This window comes from Ammodytes marinus, assembly GCF_949987685.1.
Source record: "Ammodytes marinus genome assembly, chromosome: 4".
NCBI classification, from domain to species: Eukaryota; Metazoa; Chordata; class Actinopteri; order Uranoscopiformes; family Ammodytidae; genus Ammodytes; species Ammodytes marinus.
The window spans coordinates 15521755-15541069 of record NC_137233.1 but is presented as its reverse complement, the minus strand read 5'-3'; the positions used below and the strand labels follow the sequence as shown (position 1 = coordinate 15541069).

Sequence of the window (19315 nt, the reverse complement as noted above, 5' to 3'; positions counted from 1 at the left end):
TAGCAGATTGACTTATTTTGCTGAAAAAACGTCAAGTATTACATCAGGCAGGATATCACTGAGATGTAACACGTTTTTGAGTCACTCTTCTTAAAATGTCAAGGGTGGTTGGATCATTGACTTGTAAGAGGATTCACAGTCGGATGTAACTGTCATCGCAATGACATGACATGATTTGTTTTGCTTGTGGCTTACACCACCGTTAGGGAGCATGTACAAAGAAAAGTGGATTGAAACAAGAATAGCACATTCTGGTTTTTAATGAGGTTGAGGAAGAGGAGAAGTTGCCTAAGGTGAGAAAATGTTGTATTGGAAAATGATGTGGCATTCGAGAGCAGTACCGGTGACCTGCTTTCAGTCATTCAATTAAAACAGGATGGTGCTGAAGGATGCACCGAGGTCTAAAAGGATCCAAAGCAGAGACGCTTACTTCTGTTATTTAAAGACAGTAGCGAGCTGCTCTCCTATAAGCTCAGTGTTTTTTTTAATAGATACTACTGCATTGGCTTTGGAAATTTCCAATTAAATAATTGTGTGATATATATTAAGCATCCACATCGCATAAAAGCATTAATACATTCGCTTGGAGCCCACGCAACGCAGGATTAAAAACCGTTAACATTGGCTGTGCAGTCTGAATGCAGCAGGAGGAATTCTACTCTGCAGAGAAAAGCAGTGAAGCTCCACTGCTCCCTGTGAGGATGATGACCTACTTTTCCACTTCAGGCGATAACATACTGTACTGTATCTGGCTATGTAAAATTCCTCCATCGGGCTTTCCACTCTGCATGTGAAAAAGGGCTTGGGGAGGTTGGTGTATGTGTGTGTGTGTGTGTGTGTGTGTGTGTGTGTGTGTGTGTGTGTGTGTGTGTGTGTGTGTGTGTGTGTGTGTGTGTGTGTGTGTGTGTGTGTTGGGGAGCTGCCTGACTTGGCTGAAACACCTGAGCTACTGATGCTAGTTTGTTCAAAGTCCCTTTGCCACTGTCTGTAGGTCAATAAAGAAAGAAGGCAGAGAACGGCTTGATTTCAAGCTTAGTGAAAGAAAGAGGAGGTCATTAAAAACAGCTTGCTGACAGAGGGCAATGTACTAGGAAACATACACAACTGCTACTCCTATAAATGACTGTCTTGGATCAACTTGCTCTCGCTGATTAATGTGGCCCTTCTACCGGCGCTACCTTCAGGAAAAACTAAAAAATTGTTTACCCCACCAGTTTGTTGTTGTCCATCAAACACTCTAACTTACACACACACACACACACACCCACACACACACACACACACACACACACACACACACACACAATATTTGGTTTCCTTTCTTCTACGAATGACCTATGGGAAGAGCATCTCTTTGATCGACCAGAACACGGTATCTGCTTCCAATGGCTAGGAACATTCAGGGTTTGGTTCTAAAGTTGGTAAGATTTCTAACAATATATATTTTTAATTAATTTAGAAAAAATAAAAGATAGTTGTTTATAAATTAAAAAAATGGTACTCATGTAAGTGGAAGATAATATGAACAAATTCTGGAATTCCAATCTGTTCTTAAATATTAGGTTAATTATAACCTAATTAATAAAGTTTGCTTCAGTTTTAACTAAATGCCATTGACATCAACCTCACCTACACTCATATTTCAGTAATTATTCATTATGGGTCAGGAAGAAAAACAGTACTTGCAATGTATTTACTCATATTTATACCTCAGTCCACTTCGACAGGGCTTTAAATAGCGACGGCATCATTGTTGTGTATTCTGCTCAGTGTCATTAACGCCCAGAGGGGGTTAACCTTTAAATGGCTGTAAAAGCCAGTTGGATGGGAGCGCTGCATGGTGGCCAGGGCAGTGGGCCAGAATGAGAGCGCAGGAGGAATCATGTCACAGCCGGGCCTGTGAGTCATTCTCTCATGGCAGTCACATAGACAATAGATGGCCTATGACGCTGGCATATGCTCAGACGTGTTACAAGTCTCCTCAAAAAGAATTCAATGGCAGTGGGCTGTGTGACAAAAAAAAGCCGCAAAACGCAGTGTTTGTGATTATAGGACTCACACGTATGCTGGGATATTCTGTTAAAATGGGGCAAAAGGGATTTATGACGTTGCCAGTTTCTAGACAACATAGAATGGTGTGTGCTCGTTAGTAAAGCTGTTCATCAATTCAAGACTATCCCATGCTATAATACCCACACTGTTTAGCGTGTCACAAAAAGTTTAACGATGTCCCAAATTGTGTGCCCAAAATTCCCATATGTAATAGGGCATCAGATTATCATTGTTATGATCCTCTATACTTCCCCTCTTGCATTTTAACAAATCTTTTTTTACAGTTTTATGACCAAAAAAAAGATAACAACGTTCCCACCAGCCTCCCCTGTACTTTCTGTTATGTGCACCATCTTCATACAGCACCATCAAAACAAGTCATACATTACATTTGGCAAAGATCAAAGCATCCCAGTGATACTATACTGTAAAAGTTCAAGATTCTCCTATGGAGTAAACTAAGGTGCTGGAAACTATTATTGTGGAACAGATATTTTTTGAAAAAGTACAGTGCTCACCATAATTTTTCTTTGTATATATTACAATTTCTATATTGTAACAAATGCATGTGTGTTGACTGGTACATAAACTGTTATGTTAATAGCAGTAATCTGCATAGCATAATCTGCTGTTCGTTGAATTGACAGAGACAAAACAAGTGATAGCAAGATGCTTTTCACTGAATGCTTTGCCGCTTGCTCTTAAGTATTACTCTCTCTGTTCACATCTGTTTATGATTTTGACATCTGTTTAAACCTCATAATTTACATATTGCAATTACATGTAGTCTGAATGCTAAAAATGTAATGCCAATAACTGCTTTTGTAACTGTTGAGCACATGATGATAAAGAACGTTCCAACACATTCACTCTAAAGCCTTCATAAACGGTCTCGCTTGTCATTTTGTTCGTATTTGCTTGACTGAACTCTGCATTTATGCGTAACCTGCAGATAACCTTTTATGAATATTCATTCATTAACCAGGCACTCTAGTTCGTCCTCGTCCCAGTACTATGTCTCTTAAAGTGGCTTCCACACTCATTCCTCTCACATGCTCAGTTTCTCTGCACACTCATCTTCCTCCTCTGTCTCCTCCCTATTTGTCCACCTTTACTGTCAGTGTCCTCTACTCTAACGGCCTTTTCATTACAGTGCCTTCTCTTCTCAAGCTTTCCTCCATAACGTCCACCATCTCATTCTATTTATATTAGTGATAATTAAAACTTTTAGGGTTCTTTTTAGCAGTTTTGACCTCCTCCCTGTTGTGTGAAGCTATTCTCATCAGGTTTATAATGTGACTATGCTTTGCCTAATGCTCATGATTAAAGCATATGGATCAAGAACAGGCCAACTCCCCTTGCACTGCAGCCCTCAACATTAATTCTAAGAATATGTAGACACTAGACAACCACTTGTCAAAACACTACAGTGTCTATAAGTTGCTCATGCAGAAACAAAGACATGATTCCCCATGGCTTCCCAGTTGCTTACAAGCAATGCCAACTCTAATAAGAAGTCTATCAAAATAAGAAGTGTGATGCATGGGATTAACTCCATACTTTATTTTTTTTAATACAGATTTTTTTTTTTGTAAATTGAAATGTAAATATATATATATATATATATATATATATATATATATATATATATATATATATATATATATATATATATATATATATATATATATATATATATGTATATATATATATATATATATATATATACAATGGTGCAGTCACACGGCATTACCTTTCCTTGTTAAATGGGTATAATAGAATAGGGCTGCAACTAATGGATATTTAGAATGATGTTTCCCCCTTTTCGCGATTGATCATTTAGCCAATAAATCAAATGCCACTTTCCCAGAACCCAAGTGTCTTCTTCTAATTACTTGATTTGTTTGCCAAATGGTCCAAACCCCAGAACTATTCGATTTAAGATGTTATAAAAAAGCAAAAAGCAGCAAATGCTAACATTTGAGAAGCTAGAAACCCCCAAAAAGTACTTGGTTATCAAAATGGAGGCTCCAAATGTTCTGTCAATTAAATAAATAGTGAATAAAAAAATATGATAAGCACTTAAGCAGAGAAAACAACCGTCCGATCCACTGCCCTTGTTTATCTCAGATGTGGATTCATGAGGGGGCTGGCTGGCTGACAGGTGATTGACCTTATCCGCGTTGAGAATATGTGTTTTTGCATGTCCGCCAATAGCTCATCAGTCCGTCAATGGAGACTTTGTGTCATCAGCAGTGGGTTACTGAGACTGTGTTGTCACTGGTTTGAGAGAATTGGATGCATTTAGAGAGATGGTTCTGTTTGTTTGTTTTTTTGCCTGGGGACTTGTGATCTTCACACTACAAATCATGTTGTTAACTTGCATTTTCAGGCACTCCCTAAAAAAGCAACTCAGGGACAATAGATAGGGGTGGAAGAAGCAAAAAAGGGAGGGTGCCATGTCTGGGTCGGTTGTAACAATGCTAAAGAGAAAGTGCTGGTCAACTCTGCCAAAACAGCACACAGAGTCCTTCTTTGTAATACTAATCAGTCCTCATTGCTGCTCCAGCTCGGTGGAACCACAGGGCTACATGTGCAGTGGATACATCTGTTCAGTTAGAATATTCAAAAAATGGGCGTAATGGAATAATTTAAAGTTGTTTTTACCAAAACTGGTTGAAGTTCTATCACATTAGAGAGTTGCTGAAATCAACCATGCATGTAGTCATTTGATATGCACATAAAACTGTGTTGGAATTCTGTGTAGTGGTAATTGATGAATCCCTTGCAAAGCTCTTTTTGTTCCCTGATTATAAACGTAATGTTGACTGTCAGCAATGTACTTGACTTAACAATGAGATGGAAGTTTGGTTATGTCCTCTAGGGATGAATTACAGTAACATTCTACATTGTTTGTTTTCATAAATACTTTTTGTGACTCTGAGATTGTTGCTCTGTCAGGGGAATATGAACTATTTATCTCCAATTTGCTTGGAAGACTAGCAATATAGAGAGAGGGATAATACATTCTATTTATTCTGATTTTATCATCATTCATTAACAGTTCCAGTCTAAAGATTAATTAAAAACCTGTATATAACTCTGTCAGCTCCTCTCTAGCTGCTGTGTTAAGATAACTTGAAAATAAAAAAACAAAAGTAAATTCATAAGATTTCCGCCTATATATCTGATGCTGTTTTTGTATTATTAGTTAATATTCATCTTCACTAAAGGAAACCTTGATGTTCCATTTGGACGAAGATGGCCGTTTCAGAGACAAAAACCTATAATAGATCCTTTGATAAAACATTGAGCTCCAATGGATAAGATGGTAAAAAGAAGTGGCAGCCTGGTTACATAATTTTATCCTGATGAGCTTTAAATAAGATTAAAAAGTTTCTACTTTCTCTCAATGTTAGGAACACAAAAGGATCCTGCTTTTTTTTAGCAGAAATAAAACATTTAAATAATGGATGTAATATTATTTTTCGTTGTAAAGACACAAATCATCTGGAGATCCACCCACCTACTGTACCTCTCAGCCTAGGAGCCTGTCTGGCAGTGTCGGCTCATTGGACAGCATGCATTAACCCCAGACATTGCTTTTACACCCCTCCCCTCGCCCTGCATCTACCCCCTCTCTCTCAGAGAAGTGCTGGATGTGGGTGAATATGATGAGTGTTGACAGCATGGAGGGGGGAGTGCTTGGCCCTTCTGCCTCGGGCTGGACTAGTGTTTGTTGGCAGGGCAGATTCAGGTGGTGTAAAGGGGACATAGCAAGGTGGCACGATAGTGACAGTACAAGGGAAAGAGGCTCATACACTATATACTTTACATTTCAACTACATAAAAATATAAGTACATCTCGTTCTTGATTCAAAGTAAAATACCAATGTTCTTCATTTTTAATCCTTACTGAATCGTTTAAATGATCAAGCCACATAGACGTTCATGCCCTTCAGGTTTTAAAGCTGTCTTGCCATAACAGTTAACAATCCATGATAGTGTTTCATTTCACTTTCTATTAATATTTTACATTATTTCAAAACTGCTTCAGATCTTATACTTTTCTAGATTTTTCTAAACCCATAGTTTATTTCAGTTTTCTGTTGATTGCAATGCAACCTACTAAAATGCATTGTATAAACAGTATATACTTTATGTGTTAACTTGTGTATACATGTGGAATGCATTTCTTTTCACCAAAACATTGCAATGTCGATGAAACAATATAAACCTTGTATTGTTTACATCCATGTCTGCTCGCTTGCAGCCTTTTTTCCCCCCTTTGCTTCCTTTGATGGCACATTGATGTGTTTCTTTGCGCATTAATTTGTGTAATGTCAGCAGAATAACATTACACAAAACATTTACAATTTATGGAAACATAGCTGCATAGTGGTCGCAAACTCCACACAATTCCTTTACATTGCACAGATTAGAACCTTGGTCATCTTGCACAATGAAGATTATCTTGTTTTTCTCATCATCTTATTGAGTCGTCACACCACAGTTGTGATTTGTTTTTGTAAACTCAGAAGTGAATATGATTGTGTGAATTTGGCAGTTAACAGCATTATAAATTTGCTATTTGACAGCAAACTCCTCAGATTTGGTTTCGATCTTACGGCTGAATTGCCATGAGACGATTACTTTGAAAAGGTAATAAATTGAAGGTATAGTCGCAGGGATTGATTTCCTGCTTCAAGTGTCCAAGTCATTAGATAAATGTATGGTTTTGTAGGTATAAGTTTTTGAGAATTGTCTAAATTGGTCTCAGTTCCTGCCTGGTCATTGCTGAAATATTAGTAAGCTAGGATCTTAGTTAAGCGTTTATGCAACGTTTATTTCTCTAAGCAAGGGCAGCATTTTGAAATTCCGCCTTAAGATGCCAAAGCAGTTTGCATTAGGCCATTGCAATTGAAGTAACTTAATGTATAACGTGCTCTCCAGTCATTGCTGACAGGGCAACACTTTCAAAGTGTGGGCTCAAAACATGCAAAGCCACATGTATATTTTTTTTTATTTCCCTCGTGCAATAAGAATTAGCTTGGAAATCTATTCCTACTATGCAGTATCTTAAAAATTCATGCTTACAGGCATCCTTCTTCTATCAGAGTGAAAAATAAAGAGATGAGACAATAAACAGTGAATGGAGGAACTTTTCATAGCTGTACATCATGTCCTCAAAAAGGAAAACGGGTAAATAAACAAGACAACCCAGAGTACAACATGTGTTATCAGTGGCAGTTCATTGCTGGGTCGCTCAAGTTATTTAAAGCAGAAACCGAGTTAGCAACTTGATTCCACACACAAAGACAACGGCTTGAAGTCACGTTGTAACTCTAATCTTTTCATGTTTCAACAGGTGCTGGGGAGTCTGGGAAGAGCACAATTGTAAAGCAGATGAAGTAAGTTACAACAGCACTCTTTATCTTACTTTATTTTTTATATTTGGTCTTTGCTGTTTAATCCAAGATTGGAACAAGAGTATTCACTCCAACACTCACACCTGATGATTTTCTGCTCGCTGTAAAAGTTGCCATATCTTATCTTCAGCATTTGATCCGGACACAGGCACTGATCTATAGCCTGGCACCGCCCGCCCATCAATTTTCATTTCCCTTCAGTAGTCACTGGCTGTGTTCGGAAAGCCATACTAACGTCCTCCCTCCTACATACTCAACATCTTTATACTACATACTGTCTACTTAAAGATCGATTGTGTATGCGAGGTGCGTCGAAACATTCACACTTAAGTATACTCAAGCAATAAATAATTTATTCTTCTTCTTATAAGATTCCGGCCGTTTAGATGCTGTTTAGCGTATTACCACCCTCCACAGGTTAGATATAGAACTAGATTTTTACATACAGTCCTGTGTTGTGCAGGAAATGCGGAATTGTAAATAAAGAATAAAAATAAACCTTCATTGTCGTTTGAAAAGACGCAGTACATTGTGGGGCGGTTGAGTAGGAAAAGTATCCAATACTTACCCAAAATATTCCCGGAAGTTAGCACTCATCCGGGCAATTCTCGCATACCCAAACTCGCATACCCAAAACCGTCACATACTCAAATTGAAGTCATAATGAGTATGAGTAGGGCGTCAGTATGGCTTTCCGAACACAGCCAGTCTGGGTCTGCGGTATATTCGCGGGTTTTCTCCTGCATATTCTTTACCTGTCCAATCAGCGAACAGAGGGAGTGGCTGAGAACAATGACGTGCGCCAGTTTCAGTTACAGAAGCCGGTGCATGACATACATCACGACCAAACTTTATGCGATTGGTTGGCAGATCCAGAGTGGCACTGAGCAGATCCAATAGTTTTAAACTTCAACAGACACCTGCCAGACAAATGCCCGGATGAGTACTAACTTCCGGGAAGATTTTGTGTATGGATCGAAAGGTTACTTTTCCTACTCAACAGACCCACAATGCATTGCGTCCTTTCAAACGACATGGAAGGTTTTTTCTTTATTGCTTCTGTATACTTCAGTGTAAACAGTCCGACGAACTTCGCATATACAATCGATCGTTAAGTAGATAGTATGGAGTATATACTGTACATGTTGAGTATGTAGGAGGGAGGACGTTAGTATGGCTTTTCGAACGCAGCCACTCTGTACAAATGAAATTAAGTGCGATGGTCACAGGACCAGGCTAGCACTGACAACCAATGAACCCATTTTAAAACAGATAAGTTGGAGCTTAATAGTTGTACAAAAAAATAATTATGTTGTTAAATAAAATAATTTTGACTTCCTCCTACGTGGTTTCTAGGGGACAGTGCGGCCTCTCCTGTTTAATATTGTCTTTCACTGATCACAGGGGGAATGAGCAGTACAAGAGGATATTGCAAATCCTTTGCACCAATCAGAAAACAAACACACACGCACACACACACACAAGGAAACACACACGCACACACACACAACCACACACACACAAATGCACAAACGCACGTCCGAAATGGCTTGATTATTCAAATTCCTTTGGGCAAGCTAGGAAATTGAATCCATGTTTTATGAGCTTGGAGATGGAACACTCCGTCACTTTCTAAAGACAGGTTATTAACACGTGCATGGGTACCGATAAACCAGCACTCTAGACAGAAGTTTTTATAACACTGGTCTGTTTCGTAAAATGACAAATCAATGTGTGACAGCAGAGAAATTCATGAATGCATAGATGGTCTCATGTAACAACTGAATAATTTGCCAACTATTTGCCCACTAAATTGCTACCGTTTGCATCAAAACACTCATTGTTAAAAACATTAATGTGGGGTGACGCCTTCTCTGCACTTCCCTCTGCAGTCTGATCATGTCTGGATGAATGCATCACATGATGGGTGCACTGCACACTAGCGCATGCATTCCTTCACACTCAGGTTCAGAGTTATAATATTGCAAGAGGTTGGCTCAGGATACTGCATCAACTGGGTGCTGCTGATGATCTGAGGCACTTTTTCTGTGTGTTAACCGCACTGCTATGCATTATCCTCCACAGCATGCTGTCATGATAACTAGGATGCAGAATGTACAGTTATGCTTCTTTGCAGACTAGGTAGGAATTGAACCAAACAAAAAAGCTGCTTTTCAACTTGAAATTGTTTTGCCTTTCCACACTTTGGAAACTTCCCATTAAATGTGGTTAATTTAGGTATCTGAAGCCTTATGATAACTTGAGATGAACTTTTTAATAACTATACTGTACATTTTGTCCCCCATTAACTGCATTGGAATCACTTTAGGAACAGATCTTTAAATGGCCAATGTGAAAAGAGGAAGGAAATTATCCTTTAATGAACGCTTTAAACATGTTGCATATTTCTGTCATTCCCAGGATCATCCATGAAGATGGCTACTCAGAAGATGAGTGTAAGCAGTACCGAGCAGTGGTTTATAGTAATACCATCCAGTCTATTATGGCCATTGTTAAAGCTATGGCCAGTCTCAAGGTAGACTACAGCAACTCCTCCAGAGTGGTAAGACACACAGGCACACAATCACAAAACAACAGTATGTAGCTGTTAAAGAAAGACATTTCTGTATATATCACTTCAATCATATTCTTTATTTTCATCATCCCAAACAAATCTTACATCTGATTGCATAAGCATGGGTTGGCCACTTAAGAGAACAGAGCTTAAGTTTGGCTCGGGAGTATAAGCACCCATGATCGTGTAAATTCCTTCAAATGTCAAAACTGTTTCAAATCCACAAAGATTGTTGAAAATCAGTGGTTTTATAAGAGTGAGCGCAGAAAGCTGACCAGCATGAAAACCGTCAGCATTGTGTGAGAATACAGAATTTACTTGGCTTTACCAACCGTGGACATATCGGAATCTCCCTCAGGCCACAACAAAACAAAGCCTGTTTCATCAGCAGCATCTTTCAGTTGTATATCTCTAGTCCTCAAGACTTATGCTTGCCCAGAATTCAAATTACAAGAGTTTGCCTTTGTTTCTATAACCCACAGTGTCTCTTTCACTTTTCTCACTGTCTTAAAATAATTGGACAGCAAAACTCAGTTGCATGCCATGCCCATTATCTCTGAAACAAACATTCACTCCCGCGCTTATCCGTATTACAGAATAACCCAGTGCTTAGAGAATATTTAGGGGCTGTTCTGCCTCTAGGAAAACACATTTTTTGTCGAGCATCATCCCCCCTCTCTGCAATTCTAGTTATGTCAATAACCCTGGTAAGCTGTGCGAGTGTTTTTGTGTGGGATCATGTGATTTGTAACATTTACCTGTTCAAAGCCCCCACCTCCCCTTTTTCAGCTGCTCTGTTCCATTTGTGTAACCTGCAGCGAAACGGTCCCTGTCTTAACCTCCTCCATCTTTGATCTGCTCTATCCTCAGAGTTGTAATAACACCAGCAGCTGCTGTAGCGGCAGTCAACCCACTGAGGGCTCTTCTTTGGGATTTGATTTATTCAAATGTGCTGGCATTTGAAAAACCCATTTAGTTTGGCTGGAACTTTCTGCAGTCTCAGCAATGACACAAATTGATTCCTTGTTTTGAAGGCAATGACCTGTAAAAGGAAGTCATTTGTTGCCCAGAATTGTCTGCTTTTCAGTTTTTTTAGACAACTAGCATCCACCACCTGAAATCTTTTCTCTTATGTGTTGCGACTTACATCACATTCCCAACCTCAATTGACCTTTCGCTAAACTCCTACCCCATGCTCCAATTTTCCAATCATGACTTAGCAACTTTCTGGGCTGGAAATTTAGATTAGATTTAGATTAAATGTTTAATCAATTAATAAAAAAAATTGGTTAATCACCATTAGGTGCAGCCCTAATTAACACACATATTCACTGAACCTCATCAACACATTGATTCAATTATTATACAGAAACACAGACACACAGACACACACACAAACACACCAATCAACATCATCAACAAGTCCCCGGTCCAGGCCGAGATCTGGTCTGCTGCCACCTCTGATCACCCACTTATCAGCCTATGAGCAAGCTGTCAGTGGCTGAACCCATTTCTCTGGGAGTGTGTGTGTCAGTGTGATTATAAAGGACTAGCCAGCGCATGTGCTGTATTGAAGCTGTTATCGAAGGTTTGAGGAGTCAGTTCTTTTCATTAGAGCAGAATGGATAGCCTTTTTTCCTCCCTCTCATATATTTGTCAAATGTCTGTATAGATGTGACAATACTCTCACTGACTCCCACACTAGCAATTAATGTGCTGCTGCTAGCCTGACCATAGTTGCACACATCAGCAATGTAGATATGCACACACACACACACACACACACACACACACACACACACACACACACACACACACAATGTGAGAAAATGGACATCACTACGCTGAAAAAAAGATCCAAAGAAAATATTAAAACTTGTTTGCCTACGAAAGCAGTGGTTGCTGCCTGACAGGGAAGCAGGCTGATAGTGAAATGCATGGAAAGACCAGAGATTTTTTTACAATTTTTTAAAAACATGTTTTATCATATCACTGATTCTGAATAAAGCGCAAAGGTGATTGTTATTTCATATCGACAGGAAGATGAAGAATTGAGAGAAAGCAAGGTGGCAGACAGCAGGATGCCAAACCACACTCTGTTATACCAACCCTGCATGCTGTTAAACTTCAGGCACACAGTCACCTCTCACATTACGTACGTGCTGAGACCAGATTGGCTCATCATGGGGTTCAGTGGTCACATTACATTGCTGATATCATAACCATTGCCTCCTTGGCTGTATAGTTCAAAGACACGGCCCTCCATGACTACATATTATTTATTTAGCATTATGTATCCAAATACTTGGGTACTGTTCGATATAACCATTATTTATAGTTTTAAGTTCCCATTATGTTACTGTAATACCATGATAGTATTTGAAGAACGATTAAAACTTGTGTTATGTTGTCCTTAAAGGATAGGCTCATGTCTGCCGTAGAATACTAGAGTCAATGGTCATTGTTGTTATTCCTCCTGCACATACTGGCTGCAAAATGATCCCCTTTCAATAGAAATGTCAATATAAGTGTTAAAAGACATAACCAAAATGTCTGATTAAAAGACTTACCTTGGAAAGACTCCTGAAAAGTAATTTTAGCTTCAGCAACAAAAAAATAGGCTTTTTCACAGATAGAAAGGACTGTGCATAACCATTTTACTGTAGTAGGTACACAATGTCATTGTATCTTTTTAATAGTTTTCATGTCTTTTTTGCTAGTGATGCCCTCATTGGAAATATCTGCTCCTGTGCCCTTTATCGCCCCCTACAGGATGATGCCCAGCAGCTCTTCTCCCTGTCTGCAGCTGCTGAGGAGCAGGGCCTCCTGCCTGAAGACCTGGCCAACGTTGCCATGCGATTGTGGGCTGACAGCGGCATACAGAGTTGCTTTACACGGTCACGAGAGTACCAGCTCAACGACTCTGCAGCATAGTGAGTGTGATCCCACTAAAGGGATGAGATACATGTTCTGGCAGCTTGCTAAAATCTATATGATTTTTAAAATTCTGCTCGTCGTAAAATTCATGCTGCCATACTTATCAATGTGGTCTCTATATATTAACTCTCATACCTGTGCATCGAACAATATGCAATCTGCCCATGCAATCTCTACACTGTGGGTTTTGCCACTATACATGTAAATGTAAACCTCACAGCCACCCGTCGAATGTGCTCTGTTTGTCATTTACAAAAGAAAATTGTCCAGCAACTAATACACTGAGCTTTAACAATTTTTTAATAAGGTTATAAAACATCTGTCACAGAAAAGTGACAGTGAGAAAAGTGCTGGTGCATTTTCATTTTTTATGTGGTCATAGAAAGGTCTTTTTAATATTCTTCACAATATGTTCAGTCTCTCTCATGTGCTCTGCAGTAAAAAAAAAAAAAAAAAATGTCTTTAACTTCTCTGGGGAGCAACTGACACTGGATGGATAGTCTAATAACTTCCATTTATTTCTACCTCAGTCGGTTTTATTCTTGATAATTGTAACCTTATACACAGTGAACAGAATATTGTGTGCTGGGGGAGGGAAAAAAAGAGACCCAAGAAACAACAACAAAATACACTTTTGCCATAAGATTTCACAGAAGAAATGAATTCACAAGTCAACCATCAGCGCCAGGAAGCAGAGTGACTCCAACCAAGATGTTGGCTAGAACAGGTAGTAAATGTGTACTTGCAATAGCTTGGTAAAGTAAGGTTGTGATCCACAGCAACTCAGAAACAATTTCTTTTGGAAGAGAGGCCTTTGTCCAAATCTACATGCAACAGTATGGGAAACCATCGCTTCCAGTAAGAAGTGCATGGTCAAACCCAAAGCTAATGTTATTGATTATTCCAACAATGTAGGCCAAAATCCCTTTGCTAAGCCACTGATAATAATATGTTACAAGTGCTAGCAGCTAGCATGTTAAGGCAGGCAGGGCACTAGGTTTAAATAGATAGACCCCTAATTGTGGTCTCTCACGATTTGTCAAGATTTGTCATTTGAATCTGCAGCTTCCCTTGTCGTTCATGTTTCCTATATCAATTGAAAAGGTTGCTATGTTATTTGTTTCACAACTTGTTCCAGCTGCCTTCAATGTCGTCAAAATAATCAATCGACTTCGGTTTATTTAAACCTGATTTCTGCCAACCATCGGTGGGAGCCACAGATTTCGGGGTGTGTCCTGCTTAATGCATTTGGTCATAAATTTATCATTTCAAGACTTCAGCATAAAAGTTTCAAACAGTCAAATGAAATGCTATTAAGTAAATATCCTTATTGAGGGCAGCAGGATATGACTCACTCCACACTAAATTCACAAAATTGCTAGAGTTCGTTATTCGGGCAAAATGCAATGTGTTTTCTCTCTGTCTCTTAGTTACCTGAATGACCTGGAGAGGATAGCCAAAGCCGATTACATCCCCACCCAGCAGGATGTGCTGCGAACTCGGGTCAAGACCACAGGCATCGTGGAGACTCACTTCACTTTCAAGGAACTGCACTTCAAGTGAGGCCACAGCACTGACCCGATATCAACTTTCATAGACGTTTAAATATTTTAATAATAAAAGACAAATGCGTGATAGAAAAACACGCAGCCATTTCCACGTCCTCAACTTTTTAAAAGTAATTCCTACAAGCCACACAAGAGCACAGGAAATATGATGGATGCTGAGTAAAAGGTAGCTTATCGTTGGTGATATGTTGGCAGCGATGCAAGTCAGAAACCTATCTTGGATACTAATGTACCAGGGTAAATGTGGCGGGTATTTCATCAAAGTGTTGTGTTAATTGAATTGAGCTGTATTAGTGTGAGCAGTGACATCACAATACCATCTTCCTCAACAAACTGCTAGGCGTCATTTTAGTCTAAAATGAATATCATGGAGGGGTGGTGGTGACGGACCCTACCGGCTTGGGATCTGCAACTACAGCTACTGAAGCCAAATTATACCAGCAATTAAAAGCTTTATCATCACGACTAAGCACTTAGAGCTGAGCGAATAAATGAGATCTCGCCCACTGTATCCTCGCTCTATAAAGCTAGAACTTTTATATACTGTAGTACTAACATTTGAGAATGTCCTCTGTGGTATTAGTGCTGTAGGTCTTGCATAAAATATGCTCTGACCCAGCCTGAGTGCTCTTGTGTAGGATCGTAATGGATGTTTAGAAATATCTCTTAATGGAGCGAGAGGTACAGTCAGTGTTCAAGCATTTGATATGTATCCAGGCCTGTATTTAAGCATATCCAATTCTAGTGTTTAAGTGAACATCTGTCATATATGTATAAGTGCACATATAGATCAATTGGCTTCTATTTATTTACATCTCCGTTGTTGGTCTGACTTTCTATCACCTGACCTTTGTAAAACAGATAAAAACATCACACCAGCAGCTGCAGGGGGCTCTGGTGTGACTCGCTTCCTGATAAACTCTTTGATATTTACCCTCCGCCACAGCCTCAATATTTGCCCTGAATAATACATAGAGGCAATCAATATGAAGAAAGTCATTTATTTTTTTCTAATTCTGTCCTGTTTGCCACAAGAAGGAAATACTTATAGATACAGAAATATTCTCATCTTTTGACTGTAGTTCAATTAAAGGAATACTTCAACCATACGGAACCGGCGTTCTATCAATATAAAATCGCTATTATAATATAATGAATGAGGTTTTTCTTCCCTCAGTCTTTCCTCAGTCTTCCCTTGGCCCCGCTGTCCTGTAAATCCTAACCCTACATTTTTACTAGTGCGATGTCACACTAGTAAAATGTAGGGTAAGGCAGTGAGACTCTGTGAAACACTCTTTCTCAGGCTAGGATGAACCAATTTAAAAAATGTTTGCACATATATACTACATAGGATCTCAGAGTTCAGTACACCTTCATATTCCCATCGGTAAAGTAGGTCTTTAAGATTCGTCAAAATGGAGCTTCTCAGGCGACTGTCGGCCAAAACAGATTGTGGGCGTGCTGAAAGCTCATATTTGCCCTCTGTATCATCAAATATGGCAGCAGTTCTGGCTGTGTTGAGCTTTCATTGTTAAGCTGTCTAAAGGGTTTTTCGCAGACCTCTTACAGCTATGATCACAGTTCTTAGGTCCCATATCAAAACACAATGTATCACCTTTGCTTCATCCGCTCTGCAGAATGTTTGACGTGGGAGGCCAACGCTCGGAGAGAAAGAAGTGGATCCACTGTTTCGAAGGAGTCACAGCCATTATTTTTTGTGTTGCACTGAGTGCTTATGACCTGGTGCTGGCTGAGGATGAGGAAATGGTAAGGGGGGGGGGATCCACCATCTGCTGTGTGTGTGTGTCTTCATCGACATGGATGATATAACCTTATTAGCTTTATAAATCTGGGCTCATTTTCACTATGAAGTAGTTTAGATTGTAAGACATTACACAGTTTTTTTAATATCACCTGTCTCTCCTTTATCATGGCTTAATAAAAGTGACCTCCAGGTGGTGGAATTGGCTTAAATTGAGCTTTAATGGTGCAGTTAAAGTTAAACTAATGGAGTAAAATGTTGTAATAAAATCATAATAACCTTCTTGAACCATTTGACAGCAATTTCTTGAAATTTGAATGAGTCTGCAACTCGTGCCCATAAATGACTTGCCAAAACAGGCCGTGAATGAGCTCCTATGCACTGCTTTATCCTCTCAATTAAACAATGAAACAATGTCTTCCCATGGTGATCTATGTGTTCAGTGGTGGCCATGAGCCGTGACCAAACTCTGCTTCTCTCTAGAACCGAATGCACGAGAGCATGAAGCTGTTTGACTCCATCTGCAACAACAAGTGGTTCACCGAGACCTCCATCATCCTCTTCCTCAACAAGAAAGATCTCTTTGAGGAGAAGATTACACGCAGCCCCCTCACCATCTGTTTCCCAGAATACACAGGTATACACAGTGGAATACAAGTGGCCTTCAAGATTCGCTACCTGTCCGTACTGTGTGTGTGCTGGAGAAAATAAATCTGGTGTTAATACACAGCCTAGGCTCTGTAAACTGGTATTTTAACAAACAAAAGGGGGTCACCATAGCTATAGCATCATGCACATTTACAAAGCCTAGGATGTGCATTAACTGGACTTTTTTTCCAGCACACAGTCAGTACGGACAGGTAGAATGTAGTGAGGAGATATTCGCCAGTTCTGACAAAAAAAGTGATTTTGACAATATGCGTTCTCAAGAATCAGTGACTCCACCTTTTAAATATTCATTGCACGACCACAGACAGGTCACTGTGGCTGCGGTTGGCACAGTGCTGGCCTAACTAACAAATCACAACATACATCAAATGTGATCTTTACTCTTATCTTAATAACAAATCACTTCTGTCCAGGAGCCAACAAGTTTGATGAAGCAGCCAGTTACATTCAGACCAAGTTTGAGGACCTGAACAAGAAAAAGGACACAAAGGAGATCTACACCCACTTCACCTGTGCCACCGACACCAAGAACGTGCAGTTTGTCTTCGACGCCGTCACTGACGTGATTATCAAGAACAACCTGAAAGACTGCGGCCTCTTCTAAAGGTATAGCAATAGTGATGACAGCTGGGTGGAAATATAAAATGTTGTCGGATGGTCTCATGTCATTGAAGTGACCTATTGAGTTAACCTGTAGCCAAATCAATTTGTCAATGAATCAAATAACCGGCAACAATTTGATCATTGATTTTGCTTAAGTCATTTTTTTTTACTGCTGTATGTCTTTATTTTTTGGTTGGTTTGTCAATTTGTCAGAGAGGGGGGGGGGGGGGGGTGGCTACATTACAAGCGCCAGTGGAGTTTTGTGGTCATAAATTATGTCATATTCGTGATTTTGGGCCAAAAAAAAATATTTTACAGAGAAAATATGTTTTTGTGATTTGGGTGAACAACATATTTGTGTGTTCGGAAGGTAAAGTGTAAATGTACTTGCTGAGTACCATAATAAACCGAATAAATTAGTCAACATAAAATCAAGTCATGCACATACAAAGAGTGAACCATTTATTGTCTGGTTTATAGTCTGAATGTGTTTTCTTTTTGTCCCTCCTTTTATGCAGGACCAGGCTTGATGCACACAGCATGCATGTGAGACTGCAACAGCCATGTGACGATTACTGCTTTTCATAATGAAAACCACAACAGACTTTATTCCTGGAGGGGAAACCTTTGAAGAACTCCAACAATCACTGATTTGAAAACACCACGCTCCCTGTCAATTGTGTTCTAAGTTTTTATTAACTATATTTCTTACCGCCCTCAACTGAGCGCCTGTAAATAGATATTTGACCAAGGACCTCCTTATTGGACAAGGATATCTAACAATCAAGGGCCACTCAACTGAGAATGTCGCTGTTTTTAAATTAAATGTTACATTAAATGTTAAATTATTGAACTGGATTAAGTAGAAAAATAATGGTCGCAAGAGTAAAACGTATCATAATAATTACTCATTATGCTTCGTAGCAAATGAAAATACGACGGCACTACAGTCCTTTTCATTATTAATAGGTCTCACCAGTTTGAGAAGCACTTGTTTAAACGGTTGTTATTTGATTTGAAAAGTCTCATAGTTTTGTATTCAAATATCTTTTAAGTTTAATTGTCCTTTCCTTTTTTTCTTTTGAAGTTTTTTTCAATTTATGTTAACCAATGAAGGCATTTTGCTAACCTTTTGACTGCACAGAGCTTATTTTTTAGAAGAAAACAAACGAGCATGGACAATGAAAATGGATGAAGGGACATTTTTTTTCTTTGTATGATGTTTACACTGAGTCAATATTCACAGTTGTAATATAGTGCTTTGTTCTGCATGACTGCCCATAGATTAGCTCCTGTCCCCCACAAACTGAATAACATTCCTTAAGCAACTTCCTTAAAAGAAACAAAACAGAAATGGTTATGTGTCACAAGATATCTGCAAGATTTTTAAGTGCTAATGTCTATTCCTAACACGGATTGTTCTGCACTCTTTGTTTCATTCCAAGTCTTTTTACATATGTTTGTGCCTTGACATCTGTTTACACTTGTTCTTTAGAGACATGCTATCTCCATAGTGTGAATTAGGGCTATTTCTACTCCACTTGGGTTCACATAATCCATGATTTAAGATGCACCACAACACGGAGACAAATGGATGATAGTGGTTCATTAATATAATAGGATAAGAGTCATTGACTTGATAAATGTAAATAAAAGTTTGGTCACATGATCTTTTTTTTCTACAGTGTGATGTGTCAAAAAGAAAAAAAAAGCATTTTAT

General features: G+C 39.1%; 1 protein-coding gene across 1 annotated transcript in view; it reads left to right on the top strand.

The window, feature by feature from the left end:
* Positions 1 to 17596, top strand: part of gnai2b (guanine nucleotide binding protein (G protein), alpha inhibiting activity polypeptide 2b) — a gene marked incomplete at both ends in the record, with an annotated part of 30452 nt that extends 12856 nt beyond the window's left edge. The window contains 7 exons of the mRNA XM_080026488.1: positions 7421 to 7463; positions 9903 to 10044; positions 12829 to 12989; positions 14424 to 14552; positions 16199 to 16328; positions 16807 to 16960; positions 17406 to 17596. Coding sequence (XP_079882614.1) covers positions 7421 to 7463; positions 9903 to 10044; positions 12829 to 12989; positions 14424 to 14552; positions 16199 to 16328; positions 16807 to 16960; positions 17406 to 17596 — 950 coding nt within the window. The remainder of the gene's footprint in view (positions 1 to 7420; positions 7464 to 9902; positions 10045 to 12828; positions 12990 to 14423; positions 14553 to 16198; positions 16329 to 16806; positions 16961 to 17405) is intronic.
* Between the last annotated feature and the right edge of the window lie 1719 nt (positions 17597 to 19315).